The 15,796-nt window shown below is 41.8% G+C and overlaps 2 protein-coding genes across 4 annotated transcripts; one reads left to right on the plus strand and one right to left on the minus strand.

The window, feature by feature from the left end:
* The first annotated feature begins 247 nt into the window (after nt 1-247).
* Nucleotides 248-8,568, plus strand: katna1 (katanin p60 (ATPase containing) subunit A 1). Of its 2 annotated transcripts, XM_079180448.1 has the most exons (11): nt 248-367; nt 1,816-1,981; nt 2,794-2,933; nt 3,453-3,639; nt 3,819-3,934; nt 5,155-5,260; nt 5,350-5,508; nt 5,878-6,004; nt 6,230-6,364; nt 7,408-7,534; nt 7,850-8,568. In XM_079180448.1, exons 2-11 carry the CDS (start codon nt 1,820-1,822, stop codon nt 8,046-8,048), a joined length of 1,458 nt encoding a protein of 485 aa, XP_079036574.1. In that variant the 5' UTR covers nt 248-367; nt 1,816-1,819; the 3' UTR covers nt 8,049-8,568. The 2 variants fall into 2 exon arrangements, with proteins under 2 accessions (XP_079036574.1, XP_079036575.1); XM_079180449.1 differs by lacking the exon at nt 248-367 and having other exon boundaries at nt 1,830-1,932.
* Nucleotides 8,569-11,876: 3,308 nt separating this feature from the next.
* Nucleotides 11,877-15,749, minus strand: ginm1 (glycoprotein integral membrane 1). Of its 2 annotated transcripts, none has more exons than XM_079180178.1 (8): nt 15,611-15,749; nt 15,401-15,472; nt 15,190-15,289; nt 14,838-14,989; nt 14,500-14,659; nt 14,157-14,386; nt 13,587-13,750; nt 11,877-13,429 (listed from the first exon to the last, which is right to left on the minus strand). In XM_079180178.1, the coding sequence occupies exons 1-8, from the start codon at nt 15,704-15,706 to the stop codon at nt 13,324-13,326; spliced, it is 1,080 nt and encodes a 359-aa protein (XP_079036304.1). In that variant the 5' UTR covers nt 15,707-15,749; the 3' UTR covers nt 11,877-13,323. The 2 variants fall into 2 exon arrangements, with proteins under 2 accessions (XP_079036304.1, XP_079036303.1); XM_079180177.1 differs by having other exon boundaries at nt 14,838-14,992.
* Nucleotides 15,750-15,796: the final 47 nt, after the last annotated feature.

Raw genomic sequence — 15,796 nt, forward strand, 5'->3', positions numbered from 1 at the left:
TTCTGGGAAGGCTGAAAACCGACCAAAATGCTGCAGTTTTGTCAATTACCGTTGCTGCTCACGTTCCAGGTGAGGCTTTAACTTCTTTAACGTTACTCCTGTCCTGCAAGTTACTATCGATTTGTCATATGTGTCTAACATTTGAAAGTAACTAGGTTTTATTTTGAAGTTCATAAGCGGAAGTGCAAACCTTTACTGCCCTCGTTGGTTTTATTGCATGCAGAACGTGCGCTGATCACTTCCGTGATGTAAACTGAATTACAGACGTCGACAGGTCGTTTAGCTGCGTGTTGGTTGGTTGTCTTCATTTACGTAGACTCACTTTGACCTCCTGCCACTGCGAGGACTGCGTGTGTACATCTGAAAAGTTGAGTATAAACCCACTGCAAACCAGTTTGTGTACGATTTCTGGCTCATAACAATCCACGGCGATTGATATGAACACGTCAAGTTTTGTAAATACAAACTTTAGCAGTACTCTGAAGGGAAACCAACCAAGCAATCAACCGGGGCTTGGAATTCAAAGCGAAGGCTGTTGCTTGTAACGTTAACTAATCGGTTGTAGTTAACGTTATTTTGCCCGACAGCTATTCCTGCAACATAAACAGAGCAGCTAACAGTCACTTATCTGAACTGCCAACATCTTGTACGTCAGACTTTCGTGTCGCGTTTTTCCACACAAACAGTTGTGTTTCTGTTGGGCGTAACGTTAGCTCCGGCTAATCCATACAAGTATTAAACAGAGGCACAATAGCCACCCTGTTGGTTTGTATTTCACTGAATGTGGTGGAAAATCCCGTAAAACTACATAAATTAGCTGGTAAATATTGCATCACGTTTATCCGGATAACACTGCGAGTGTTGATGTGTTTTTCTTTGGCTGGAGATTAATTAGTTACAAATGATCTCTATTTATAATCAGATGGTACTAGGTATAGATAAATATACTTTGTTGTCGTTCATTTTAAAACAATACCTTGCATTTTCATAAAACGTTTTAAAACTTAAAAGGTAACCACAAGCATACATTTCTGGTCTGTGTCTTCTTAGAGAAGGCTGGATCATTCTGCTAAATTGGGATTTTCATTCACCGTCAGACACATTTTTTGGTTGGCAAAATCAGGGATCATGCACCGATCACACTTCTTTTTAATCTCCAAGCACATAAACTGAAGGTATCAGCTGATCTCTAGTACTGATGCTGGTGTTTAGTGATGAATAAAGGCAATATTATGGATTGAGGAATCCTGTGTTAGTAAAATCAAGTCGGTGTCCTGCTCTGACTCCATGAGTATAACCGATTGTGGAAACAGAGTTTTGTATTGACACTGTTAAAAACACTATGTTTAATGTCTTATCTGGCCGATGAGATTCCGCTTTATGAGATCAGTATCGCTCCAATATTGATCTGGTGTATTAAAATGGTGAGAGTAAACACATAATGTGTGTCTTAAAGCAATATTGAAATGCTCATGTGTGCATTTAAAGTGTTATTGGTCACTTTTATCATTCTTCCTGTCCATGCAGGCCTCAAAGAGATCCCTTTCTGGGGTGATTTCCGTAGTGATTTGGGGACAGAATCTCTGCCTGATCACATTAGCTCTATGTTGGCTTTATGAGACGGCATCATGCTGGTTAGGTTTGTTAGTCTTGTCGGACTTTTTCAGAATAAACCTAGAATTTCTGAGCTATTTATATAACACCCTATGTTTCCTGATGTGATCATAAAAATACAATAAAATGTTTGCCAATATCTTGCCAATGTTGCAGCTGCAATAACCTTTGTGCATGTATTTGCTGTCTGTCCTCCTGCAGCACCATGAGTCTTCGAGAGATCAACGAGAACGTGAAGCTGGCCCGCGAATACGCCTTGCTGGGAAACTACAGCTCGGCCAGCGTTCTTTACCACGGCTTGCTGGAACAAATCAAGAAGTACGTGTACACTGTGCGGGACAGCAGTTTTCAGCAGAGATGGCAGCAGGTAAATACGACGTAAAAACCCCCCCCGCATCAGACAAAACTTGAGAGCACGTGTTGATTGCCAGATGGCGCCGTGGATGTCGGCCTCCAGAGTCAATGCAAACCCTTCAGACCCTGGACTCAACATGTTTCTGTGTCGCTACCAAACACTGTACGCCAACACAACCAGACACTAGAACAGTTTCCTCCTGGAGGCCGTCAGTCTGATTAACACTACATCACTCATACACTGTCAATAACCTTCCAACACCAAAATATCAACTGCTCCAATTATAGATTATCATTTTTAAAATGCATAGTTAGTGTTTTTAATATGTACATGTCATCTGTCAGTTTCAATATAAATCGTACACACTGTATGAACAATATACGTGTATATCTTAACATGTACATACTGTACGTAATCATGCAGTCCATATACATCCATTCAGTATTGTATTTATATTTATTTCTTTGCATAGTTTACAACTTACAGAGCATGTGACTTGTGTATATACATTTTATTTCTTATTTTATTGTTCGTCATTGGTGCTTTTATTATATATAAATAATAGTCACACTTCATAGAGAGAGAGAGAGAGAGAGAGAGAGAGAGAGAGAGAGAGAGAGAGAGAGAGAGAGAGAGAGAGAGAGAGAGAGAGAGAGAGAGAGAGAGAGAGAGAGAGAGAGAGAGAGAGAGAGAGAGAGAGAGAGAGAGAGAGAGAGAGAGAGAGAGAGAGAGAGAGAGAGAGAGAGAGAGAGAGAGAGCCACTTAACAGATATAAAAAAAAGATCCTTCCTTTTCTGATGTGCAATCTTGTGTTTGCGTCTCAGCTGTGGCAGGAAATCAGCGAAGAGCATCGACAAGTTCAGGACATAATGTCGACTCTGGAGAACTTTCAACTGGACACGATGCCCGCTAAACCCAGTATCCACGACGATTGCGAAATAAGGCGTGTGCCCGTGGAGCAGCGGTATTGTTTTGTTTTTTTAAAGCTTTCTCATTCTTTGCCTAAGTCTGTTTTCTTTCTTCACTGTGATACCAATTTGGGCTGTTTTGGCCTATTTAACCGTTCACCTTTGTGATCGGGGGTTGAGTAAGCTGTTTGTCTGTACAATAGCTCTGATGTAGTCATATGATTGAGATTAGTGAATGTGAGTCCCTGATGTGAGCCTGTTCTGTTCCTGCTCTGCCCCCTAGAAAGGTGGCCTGTAAACCTCATAAAGCCTGTTTGTTCTTGTTTTCTTTTCCTTTTTTTCTGCTTCAAACATGTTTTTATTATTTTGGATTTTAGACTGACAATGCTTTTCATTGCCTTGGTCTTTCTAGTGTTTTTAGCCTTTATCCAGTCCAAAGCTAATTACATCACGTATAAGTGCCCCTAGCATGAATAAACCCAAAAATAAAAACATAGTACGAGTCATATAATTGTTTGGAATTAACGGGAAATTGACTTGAAGTGCTGATGGTTGTTGGCTTCTTTTTTCCGCAGACATTCTCCTTGTCCCGTCAGGCGGCCAGCCAACCCCTATAAAGACAGCAAACCTCCCAACAACAGGCTGAGCGTGGCTGTGCGGGCCCAGCAGAGGAACTCGCCCCGTGGGGCCAACGGGGATAGAGGCAAACCGTCCAAAGGCAAAGAGAAGAAGGAGGCCGCTGGCAAAGTAAAGGATGACAAGGTGAACAACGTGACCACCTTCGCCCCTATTATATTGCACAACATATATTTAGGAACATCTATTTGCATTGTTGCTTAAACAGTCTGCTTCCCTACAGCCATGCCGAGCCTGTAATTCCAGTTTTTTGTCTGGAAGAGCAATAATGTTTGTTTGTTTTTTTGTTTTTTTCTGCCTTCCAGAACAAAGCAGATGTCCAGGAGAAAGAAGTGAAGAAGTTTGACGGCGCAGGATGTGATAAAGACCTCGTGGAAGCTTTAGAGAGAGACATTATATCTCAGAATCCAAATGTGAAATGGTATGTGTTCATTAGAGTTTGTGTAATTTTTGGGTAATGTACTAGTTTTCTGTCTTAGCAGTTAACTCCTGCTTCCAGTCTTTGTAGTAAACCAGGCTAAATATGTCCCAGCTGTGCCTCTGTACTGGACGCTGAGAGATGATGAAATCATATTAGTCTTATATGTGAGAGCAAACAAAGCAATTTCCAAAGATGGTGGATCCTTTTATCGTTTGTTTTATTTATTTTTTTCAAGAAAAAGATTCATACCTTTTGTAAGAAATATTTGTTATTTTCTAACCACTTAATACGAAGCTACCTTAAACTGAACCAACGCCTACAAGTGATCTTGGGAAAAGACACAAAGCTAAAAATGTCCTCCTGCCACATCTGTAACAAATTTAACAAAAATCACTGGCCGAGCACTTGAACGTAACATTGTTTTGAAATTGGAATTGCAAATTCAAGAACTGCAATTTTTGAATTCTGAGAGCTGCAAGTTTAATTAGACTTTACTTTGTAATTATTGATACCTTAAGCTAATAGAGATGAAAGTAATGGTAAGCAGCTGTTGCTTTTTGAGCTTACAAGGACATCTGTCATTGGGAAAATTCACTCGACTTTGGCTAATTAACATTAACACCCTGCACCATTTTGAAAAACAATGTAGCATTAGCTGGTCGCATCCTGTTATTTGTTTATCTAGCAGTTTGGTAATTATCAAATAAATGACCATTGGAGGATATTGAACAAACGTCAGAATCTTCTTTAAGCTCATTCTACCATAATTTCAAACATGAATTATTACCGCCAGTGGTTGTACCGCGTCAGTCTCTCCGTTTTGTTTACATCTGCTTCCCCTTGAGTGCGTTGCTCCCTCTGGTACGCTACTCTTAACATTATCCAGTAGTGTGTGCGTGTTTGAAATTAGAGAGAGAGAGGGACATCTGTGAAGTTTCTCCTGCATGTGTGTGATGATGATTTCAATATCAGTTAAGATTTCAAAACTCAGCAGGCTTTACAAATCGTAGTTCGATATTTTCCTTAAATCGTCCAGCGTTTCATCGTCGGTAATATACACTAAGGACAGCTGTTTGGATTTCACTGTCCTTTCATGGCTGACAGAAAAACACATCATTTTGTTAAACACAAACTTAACAAGAACCGTAGTTAGTGTGTTTTTCATCAAGCAGCTTGGTTGGGATGGTCACTAGCCTTAATCACTGTGCACTGTTTCTTAGGGACAGCATTGCAGACCTGGTAGATGCAAAAAAGCTCCTGAAAGAAGCGGTCGTGTTGCCGATGTGGATGCCAGCATTTTTCAAAGGCATACGAAGACCGTGGAAGGTGTGAATTTAAAAAGATCCAGGTTGTATTTGCTTTGAAATATATATATATTTATATATATCACTAAACCTTTCTTTTTTTTACTTTAGGGAGTGCTTATGGTGGGACCTCCTGGCACGGGGAAAACCCTTTTGGCCAAAGCAGTTGCCACCGAGTGCAGAACCACATTCTTCAACGTCTCCTCGTCCACTCTCACCTCCAAGTACAGAGGGGAGTCTGAAAAGCTAGTTCGCCTTCTCTTTGAAATGGTGAGACTTTCCATATGGGCTTGGCCCCGATAATAACCAAGTCATGTTTTTCGAGGATTATCGAATGTTTTGGGCATTTTTGGTATCCAGGGCATCATTAAGGTTCCGGAGAGAAAAGTATTGGACTAGTTGGGTGGCAAATGTGATGTACTTCCCTGTAGCCACAACTTAATAAGTAATGTTGTCTGTGAATCTTTCTCTCTAGTGGTCCAAAGTCGCCTAATACGCCTTTAAATTTGGATGTAAATTTCTGTATTATGATTAGGACGGGTACATTCTGCAGACCTAATCTGAATTAGGCATCTGTTCTCGCATTCTGTTCAACTTTATTTGACATTTATACATTGACATGTTGTGGTCTCGGTTCAGGCTCGTTTTTACGCTCCCACTACGATCTTCATTGATGAAATTGACTCCATGTGCAGCCGTAGAGGGACTTCAGAGGAACACGAGGCCAGCCGGAGAGTCAAGGCAGAGCTACTGGTGCAGATGGACGGTATAATGACTATGAGACGAAACACAACCATAATTGTATCACTTACGTACTTATAGTCACTCTTAGAAATGCTTTTAAGTCTAAAATGGTGGAAAGAAGCTAACATTAGTTTTCTGCAGTTTTGCCTGTTCTTGAGATATGCTGTGTGTTTTTAAAAAAAAACACACACACAATTGAAGCATTCATTTTTCTGAGGCTTTTTCCATTATTGTGGCTTTTGTGTAGGTGTTGGTGGAGCGTCAGAAAACGATGATCCATCAAAGATGGTGATGGTGCTGGCTGCCACCAACTTCCCGTGGGACATCGATGAGGCTCTGAGAAGACGGCTGGAGAAGAGGATCTACATCCCCCTGCCTTCAAGTACACTTTTTTTTAACTTTTTGACAGTGCGGTCTAAGTCTCACGATTACAAAAAAAAAAATATATATATATATATATATATATATATATATATATATATATATATATATATAGCGTGACCAAAGTTACTGCAGGCTTATGTGACCTGTGAGCTTTTACTGTTCAACAACTAGCAAACAGACAGGCTACACAGGTTCAAACAGAAAGGCCTCTCATAATGTCGGTTATTGCAGCCTTATTAACTGCACAATGTGGGTTTATACCAGATTAACCCGCTGGGGAGGCCCTGGGGTCAAAATTAGCCCCCACTGACCCCCGCATACCTTGCATTCTGTACCCTGTCACCTTCAAGTACAGTGCACACAGCTTCATTATATTTAGTTTTGAGCACCAATAATCTTATGCTGGAATACTACCTGGTTCGAGGTTTGTTGTATGCCAGTTTCTGGTATTTTAACTAAAAACAGAATCATTTAGGAAAGTGCAACATGTGAGTACAATATAACCATGAATTAGAGTCTTAAAACTAGATTTTGACAAAGGGCCCCTCTACAAAACAGGGCCTCAAGATCAAATTGTAATGCAGGACCACATGCCCTTATCATCATTGTTAATGTTGTGCTTCAGTGGTACATATTCCCAGGGTGCAACCAATGCAGAAGTGCCTTAAACCTGCATTCTGTCTAATGGCCATCAGGGGGCGACTCCTGGTTGCAAAAAGAAGTCCGATTGTATAGATGTCTATGAGAAAATAGCTCAGTAAACATTGTAAACATGAGTTTATGGTCTCAATCTGTAGTTTCAACTATTCTTCAATACAGCATGATGATCCATTTAGAGTCAAATAGACCATAAAACAGTGTATGCTTTAGGGAGTGCTACCTTGTGATTTGACAGGTCGCTACCAGAGCCCCAGAGTAGTTGTCTGTGTTGCCCGGTCGGCAGTCCGAGTGGGCTCTTTATTCATGTTACCTGGTTGGTGTATATGTGGTATGCTGTGGGCTTCCTGCCTGCTCCACTCACTGTTGCATTACTGTTTGCAGCTGACGGGCGAGTGCAGCTGCTCAAGATCAACCTGACGGAGCTGGAGCTGGCCAGCGATGTGGACTTGGACAAGATTGCAGAGCAGTTGGAGGGTTACTCAGGAGCCGACATTACCAATGTGTGCAGGTCAGCCACCTCCACTGTTTCCCAACCTTCACAGTTCTAATGTTGATCTTTACAGTAGTTTCTGTTTTTTACCAGAGATGAAACAACAAATGTATTCACAGAATATGATCGTTGCTACAATATGTGTCATTGCTGTGATAGATTGGGATTGGAAAAACTCGTAATTCGAGATAGTAAATTGATTTAGGATTGCATTTAAGAGCACAATAAAAGCAAAGGCTGAAAGGATTATTATAGGAACTTAAGTCATTTTGTGCCTCTATTGAAACCTTTGCTTAAAGTGTTCAAATGAAAACCGTCATTGCTATGCTACAGGGACGCCTCTCTGATGGCCATGAGGCGGAGAATCGAGGGCCTCACGCCAGAGGAGATCCGTAACATCTCCCGGGACGAGATGCACATGCCCACCACCATGGAGGACTTTGAGTCCGCTATGAAGAAAGTGTCCAAATCCGTGTCTGCCACTGACCTGGAGAAGTATGAAAAGTGGATCGAAGAGTTTGGGTCCTGCTGAGAAACACCAGTATCCGAAATGTGTAGCTATTGTTGTGGGATGATGAGTTTGTGTGGCAGGTTGTGGTGGTGGATTTTTCTGAATCATTCAGGTGATATTGAAGAGTAGGTTTATATTTAAGGTCAATACATGCTCTTTAAAAGTGGCACTTCTTCATATTGTACATTGTTATGCAAAACCGGGGGACTCAAGACTCAACTTGATGTCTGAAAAATTTCTCTCAAATTCAAAAACACTCATCAACATGTAAGACAAATTCAACCGTAGCTTTGAGGAAAAACTGACAATTGTGAGGACGTAATTTTTCTTGCAACACTCTAGCAGTTGATTTAATTTCCAGAGATGTTTTACTGCTACTTTGCTTTCCCATGTGTCATATTTGTTTTGTACCATTTATATTTAATCGTATCAAATGTTATTCCTGTTTTTTTATTTTTATTAAACACACTTTATTTTATGTGTGTGAATTGTGAGATAACACTAGCAAAGATATTTCTATGAATAAAGTTATTGTTTATGGATATTACATTGTCTTGCGTGTAAGTTCATTTACAATACGTCTGCTGGCAGGAGGAAAAAAGAACTCAGAACATGCTGAAACATTCACTTTCAATTATAACTGGCTGAACTACTGTTGAACCGTAGATACCGAGGAAACAGATGAGTGAGAGGAGAGGAGGGAGGCGTGCAGCTGCTGCTCTCGTTAACAAAAGATGGTGCAACCCTGGACATATTACTGTCAAGGAACGTGTCTGTGGCCTGGGCATCAAACTTTTCGTCCGGATATGGAAGCATTGGAGAGATAATGGGGCTGTTTTGAGCCCAGACAATACCTGATGTTTTAAGGGTGTTTTTCAAAGGACAGACTGACGAGTACATTTTAAAAAGTACACAAAAATACATGTTGAAGCTCTTTCACTGGAGGAGTTTTGGATACATTAAACCCACTTTTTTGACCAGTAACTGCCCTTGTGCCCACCTGCATGGTCACTCACACATAGCCTAGGAAAACATTGGTTTATCTTCAAAGTCAATCTTGCCCATAAATCACGATGAGATCTTCATCAAACGAAAAGAAAAGGAAAAACCATCCATGCTGGGTCCAGATTCTTTCCTAATAATAATTCACACACTGATGTTGTGTTAATGTCTTTGAGGGGCTACTTTGAGACCAAAGATTAGGAAGTGCTGAAAGCTATATTTAGAGGACAACAAGGACTGTAACTTGTTTCCCCAACAATGAGCTGACAGCAGATCTTCGACCTGAGACTGGAAAAGATCACCACACTGTGGTAGACATCATGCCGGATCCCGGTAACCAAGAAAAGGCAACCCGAAGCCTTTACCTAAGACGATGTCCCGCGTGATAAAAACCCTTGAGAGACAGACACTAGCCTCCCACCTCAGGACCCTGCAGTTTGACTACCAGGAAGGCGTTGGAATGGACGATGCAATCCGGTCTTATTCCCACCTGGACGAGGCTCAGGAGCACAGTGAGGATCATGCTCTTTGGTTTCTCCACTGCTTTTAACACCATACAGCCTCTGCTGTTGGGAGATAAAGCTCAGGGCCAAGCAGGTGAACTCTCCACTTGTGTCCTGGATTGCGGATCACCGGACCGGCATATCAGTGGACAACAGGAGGAGGAATACTGAGGCCTGGTGGGGGACTTTGTTGGTCCGTGCAGACTGAACCAGCTGCAGCTTAACATTAGTGAGACAACTGAGCCTGTCTGTCTATCTTTGTTTGTGTTGCTTACAGTAGTTGCATTGTAATTTGTTTATGACTGCGTTTGAGTCAACATGGGCCTAGTTCGTAGGTCAGTTTTCAAACTAAAGTCAAAACCTGACAATCATACATGGGCCATTAGTTTTAAAATGTTGCCGATGTGAATATAGAGTATCTATAAATATTAATGGTTTACAGGACTTCTGGTGGCAATTATATTTGCAGATAGTCATTAGAAAAAAAAGTATTGTGCGGTATCCCGGTGACCCAGTCCGGGTCTGGCCGCTCGATCTTTATTGCATGACATCCTTCCCTTCCCTCTTCTCTGTCAGATCTCTTCTGTATCCTGAAGACAAAGAGATACACACATTTGCAGAGCAAATTTTGAGTGCATAATGCTTTCGCAATGCTTTAATCTATGCCCAGTTTAAAATGTGCTGTCGCAGTTCCCTCCACCTGCTCTGGTAGATTCACAGTATTTGAAAATGTGAGAGGGCACTTACTTCTTCTTGTCCAACGTTTTAGAGTTAAACACATCAAGCTCTTCGGTGAACAAGAAAGCCAATAGACCACACTGTAATCCCTAAAGTGGGATTTAAAGGTCCCGACGCTGAAAACCTATTTTGCCATTGAGCTTTTTTTATTCTAGGCAAATGGACACATATGCATAGTTTTTAATAGCGTTACCTTCATGTCAAATCTAATACATACAAGTTTCTCAGTATGTCTGCAATGTCAAAACGGAGAGCGTGCAACTTTGGAGATCCACAACAGGAAGAGGAACTCCAGCAGCTCACTCAAACTTAACAAATAGTTTGAGTCCTCCTCTAATATACTCACAATTCTGGGACAGAACAATGCAGCGAGTGTTCAGTGTGCGCAACCACAATAATCACACAAGACGAAGGCTTGATGGTCATAAGGAAAGCATTTAATCAGCAGGATTATAGACCCAAATACACAGTCCAGCTGTAATTCATACAATGTATGCACACAAATGTCTCAAAATAGTAACACGTTGGGGTCTACCCCCATTTAAACAAAGAGCAAATCAAACTATATTTTTGTTATTTTATTCTTCAGCAACACATCTGGATTCATGCCTGACATTGTTTGCCTTGAAGGCTAATTTGGTGTCGCCTACAGCACTTGTTTGTCTTGAGTTAATCAATTTGGAATTTGAGGCTGAACCCAAAGACAGGTTGAGCTGTTTTGAGTCGTCATGCAGCTTCTTAGTTTTGCTGTTGAACTTGCTGATAGAGCAGCAAACTGCATTCACTAGCTAGACTACACATGCACCTTTTTGCTAACGCAGTACATCATGCATTCTGCTCCGGGGAGACAAGATCACAACCTTAGTGAGGTCCACAAGCTACGGAGGAGTATTAGGGTCAGGTATAAGGGGGGGAAAAAAGACGATTTTTGTCTTTTTTGCATTTCGCGAATAAAGTCTAAATGTTAAGAATAAAGTTGAAATATTGAAAATATAGTCTAAATACCATTTTGAGAATTAGGTTGAAATATCAAGCATAAAAATGGAACTTTTGAGAATAAATCGAAATACTAGTGTAAATGTATTCTGGAAATAACAAAAATAAATGTTCCCTTAATGCCTTGCTCTAATACTCTTCTGTACTAGCTGATGTTTTACAGGTGTTTTTAAAGAAAATAATGACAAGTAAATTAAAAAATAAAATAACACAAAAACCATGTTCAAACACTTGGAGTTTTGGATTAATTAAACCCACTTTTTCAACCAATAATCAGCCTTGTGCCCACCTCCATGGTCCCTCACAACGTCATTTTTGCCCATAATCTCCAACAAAAATACAAAAATAAAAACCATCCATGCAGAGTCAATTCCAGTTTTCACTCCAAAAGTCAAAACTAAGTGCAGATTCAATTCCTTTAACAATAATTTACACACTGAATTTGCAGTAGTGTCTTGTGCACACACTGTATTTTACATCGGTCCAGTTTCAGCACTTCGAGTGCATAGACAATCTGAATAACCTCAGTTCCCCTCTCCATTGTTAGTAACAGGAAACCAAACATCAAATCAATCAATTGCACCCCCCCCCCCCCCCCTTAACTGATAGTCACAGAGGCACTGTGAAGAAACACAATCAATATATGAGCCTCAATAGTGGAAAACAGGCCTTGAAGGGAGGTGTTTTTTCAGTAGTGACATTCGGGGTTTAAAAGAGGCCTCACTGAATGTGCAGACACAAGATTTGTAACGACAGTAAGCTGCATCTTTTTCCGTTGAGGTCAAATATTACTTTACTTCATCTGAGCTATCTGTAGCAACAGATTCAAATGTAATGTCTATTCTTCTTTAGCTTCACTTAAAAGGACGACAGACAGGAGGCATCGCCTGCCTCCTATTAAATAATATATTGAGGAAAACTCATCCTAGTGCATCCGCTGCCTTAGTTTTCTTCACATTCAGCAGTGGGGTGTATTTTTGGAGAAAAAGCCTAGTGTGAGAATAAAGTGTGACCTGTACAGAGCTGCTACATCTAAAACGTCTTTTCAGTGAACACAAAGACTTGAAATGATTGGGTGCAGCCCCTGAAATGTCCAGTTTGTTCGTATTCATTTGTTAAACCTACAGTTCTCATACCTGTGTATGTCGTCGGTGTCCTCTACGCCATTTTTGTTGTTCTGAGCACTTTTTAGGATGTCCCGTCTATGTTCGCTTGAAAGGAATAGTTTGACATTTGAGGAATGTGCGCTCATTTCCTTTCTTGCTCAGTGTTGGATGAAAGGGTCAGAGCACCGACTTCCTGACTTCGTCTCTGCTGGTTGCCTGGCAACCACATGGTTACACTTTCGTACATATTATACGCACAAGATATAGCGTGCAAGCTAGCTGTGTGACAAGACGTGGGTATCAATCAATAAGCCGATGCACGTACTCTCTAAATTGTTGAACTATTCCTTTAAGTTCAAAGCCTTCAGCGACATCTATGAAACTGGCTTCTTGCGTTACATTTGATACAATAATGAAGACAGATTTGGAGTGAGCCACGTAGCTACGACATGTTTCGGAAGTGGGCGACGCACACGTACTGAATTAGGTCATTTCTAGTCAAAATAAAACGTGTTACTTTAAAGGGGAAGTAACGAAGTAGAGTCACTTGTGGCTTTCCATAACCTCTATCTGACCAATCACACGTGGGCAAAATTCACATCACCGCATCGCGTGGAGTGCAACTTTGGTGACCTGTGACCGTCAATGTCGCAGACTCAACCACGACATCACAACATCAGCGCTATGAATCGCTCACTTTCTTTGCTATTTTGATCGTGGGACTAAATTTGAGGTGGACTAGGCAGGAAACCAGCCGTCTGTTTGGTGGCCTGCTCACTGCTCCGTGGCTATTGTGCTTAAAGGGGTTAACCGAGGCGAAAACAAAACCGACTGCTTCACAAATCTGAATACAAGCTAGCGACAAATGCTGATAATGTAAGACAGTAACCAAGGTTAAAGAACAAATAAGAACAAACTGAAGCTAAAGGAGCCGGCCAAGTCAATTCTCATTCAAGGCTTATTCTCTTCTTCTTCTTCCTCTAATTCTATGCTCTCCAGCAGAATGTGCTTCTCGTCTTCCGGCATGAGTGTGACAGGGTTTACGTGAAAAATGTGCCTGTAAAAGAAAAGAAGAAGAAGAGGGGCACAAAAAGTTAAGCATTTAGAAATGATCGCGTAAGAAAGTCAGCTGGTCACTGATGATGCGGTTCAGTACACCTTCCAGCAGATTATTTGCTCACTCATAAACCCCCCCCCCCCCGACACAAACTCACTTGTGTTCACAAGTCGGGAAGAACATGTCCAAGATCTTGACGATGACCGCTGACCCGACGACGCCGATCACCACCACCCACATCACCAGGAAGAAAAGAGGCAGCGACTCGGAGCTGAAGCGCCTCAGACGCTCCCTCACTCCCTCCACCCACTGACACATGGCCTGAGGAGAGGATGGACACGGAGTCGTGAGCATTTCCTGCTGCTACAGGGACGCGACGAGTACTGCATAATATAAAATACTTCTCCAAGCGAAGGCTAGGAAACAAACCAGGATGACTGAGATTAAGGGCCACTACTGTGAGCTCTGGCAAACTTACCTCGGTTACTACCTTTGCAGAGTTTTACAATTAATTATGCGAGTACCCATACTAGTCAGTGCTAGAGGATACATATTGGATGTTATAATGAACTGACTTTCTATTCCCGATTTGTCTCGAGAGACCGCCTGTCATCCTCTACCTCCTACATAACAAACAACACCCACTACTGACGTGAACTGGCTAGACCCCTCTGAGGCAGTACACACTGTACGTCATCAAATAGGTCTGGCATCAGACTTGGCTTACTGAGTAAGAGGATATAGATTCTTTGGGCGGAGTTTCCATCTGAATCTGGTCCGGTTGGCTCGGCTCTTGGACATCGAAATCATCATCGTATCTGACATCGTACAGCAGGTCGGGGTCCATGCGAAGCGGAGTCTCCGGGAGCTTTCCCGGTGCTGCGATCTCCTCCTGCGTGGTCTCTGTGTGCTTCAGGGGGTACTGGCTGGTGGTCTGGGACATCAGCTGTTCTTCGTCTGATTTTTACAAAGTGCGGGGAAAGTTTTAGAGCACACACACTTAACTGGACTGCTATAGAGTATCTGCATTACAATAATAACTAGGCTCAGAAAAGGCTGTGTTTTCATACCTTTTCTGGGATTTGGCAGGTCTGTGACAACCACATCATTCTCCCTGGGAACCCTGAAGATCTCACTGTGTCCGATGGGGTAGATGTTGGTAAACTGAGCCAGCTTCTGGAAATCTGGGCTCATCAGGATTTTCACCTCACACATGTCAGGCTGCTGGACCTACAGGACACAAACCCAAAGGGTGTGAAGTCATATCCAAATACTGCGATTCCAAAACATGTTTTCTTTTGGGTATTACTTTGATTCATCAGTTCTGAAAAGATTTTATATCATTTGTAAAGTTGTACGTTTTGAGGTAAAAGAACAAACAAGGTTCTGTATAGCAAGAGATATTTACCTCTTTGCCCTCCATCTCTATCACTTCACTGAACACCTGCAGAGCCACCACCTCCTCTGAGTCGCTGTATAGCCGGTTCTGGCTCACCATCACCCGCGTGACAGTGGACACCAGGTCCCCAGACTCAAAGTCACTGGTTCCATTGAAGCCGTCTACTGGAAAAATATGATTCAACGTATACGCTTATGACATTCTGCCAACAATTTACATTTTATCAGCAACCCCACAGACTAATTCATTTCTAACAGGCTGGCAATGTGTTTTCTGGAGGGTTAGATTAGTACTCTCTTCTGGTTTCTGTCATCGTGGTTTAGTACTTGGATTGTTCACAAGTGATGTGAGGAAAACTCACAGAGAAGTGCTTGACAGTTGAACCTGGTGACCCCTGACAGCTCCACTGGGATGTCATTGACCAGCACCTGCTCTTCACCCACCGATATGTTTAAATTGATCTGGAAAAAATAAATAACGTCGTGAAGGCTGATTGGTGGACCCGCGTCTGTAGCTTCGTTTACGTTAGAAAAGTTGTCTTATAACGTCACTGTATATACATATATATATACCTGTAAGTTGTTGGAGTCCTGCAGCTGTGTATCCGCAATCGTCCCCGCCGTCACGTTGATCAGGATATTCTCCTAGAGATCAATAATGAAAAAGAAAAGATAAACAGACGCGAGGTTAGCAGCATAATGGACGATGGGGGACGCTAAGCTAACGCTATGCTAACATCAACATCATCAGGTTAGCTCAATTTGCTGCTGTTGACAATTTACCGTATTCAGTTGCCTGGGCGACGACTCTGTGCACGTTACCGAGGCAAGGAGAAGAGAGATAACACCAACTGCTATCGTTAGACCTGCCGTTTCCATTTTGTGATAACAGCCAGACGATAGCGTTAGTTAAAACAAAAACATTGAGCAAGAAGTGTGAGCTGCGCACGCGCGGAGAATTTCCAAACA

The sequence above is a fragment of the Pholis gunnellus genome (genome assembly GCF_910591455.1).
Source record: "Pholis gunnellus genome assembly, chromosome: 19".
NCBI lineage: Eukaryota > Metazoa > Chordata > Actinopteri > Perciformes > Pholidae > Pholis > Pholis gunnellus.

Excerpts from the sequence above, each read along its gene's own strand:
- katna1 (XM_079180448.1), top strand. The coding sequence starts at position 1,820 with ATGAGTCTTCGAGAGATCAACGAGAACGTGAAGCTGGCCCGCGAATAC. Across the intron at positions 3,640-3,818 it reads GCAAAGTAAAGGATGACAAG|AACAAAGCAGATGTCCAGGA; the intron begins GTGAACAACGTG and ends TCTGCCTTCCAG. Across the intron at positions 7,535-7,849 it reads GACATTACCAATGTGTGCAG|GGACGCCTCTCTGATGGCCA; the intron begins GTCAGCCACCTC and ends GCTATGCTACAG.
- ginm1 (XM_079180177.1), bottom strand. The coding sequence starts at position 15,706 with ATGGAAACGGCAGGTCTAACGATAGCAGTTGGTGTTATCTCTCTTCTC. Across the intron at positions 15,473-15,610 it reads CGCCCAGGCAACTGAATACG|GAGAATATCCTGATCAACGT; the intron begins GTAAATTGTCAA and ends ATTGATCTCTAG. Across the intron at positions 15,290-15,400 it reads AGGACTCCAACAACTTACAG|ATCAATTTAAACATATCGGT; the intron begins GTATATATATAT and ends TATTTTTTCCAG.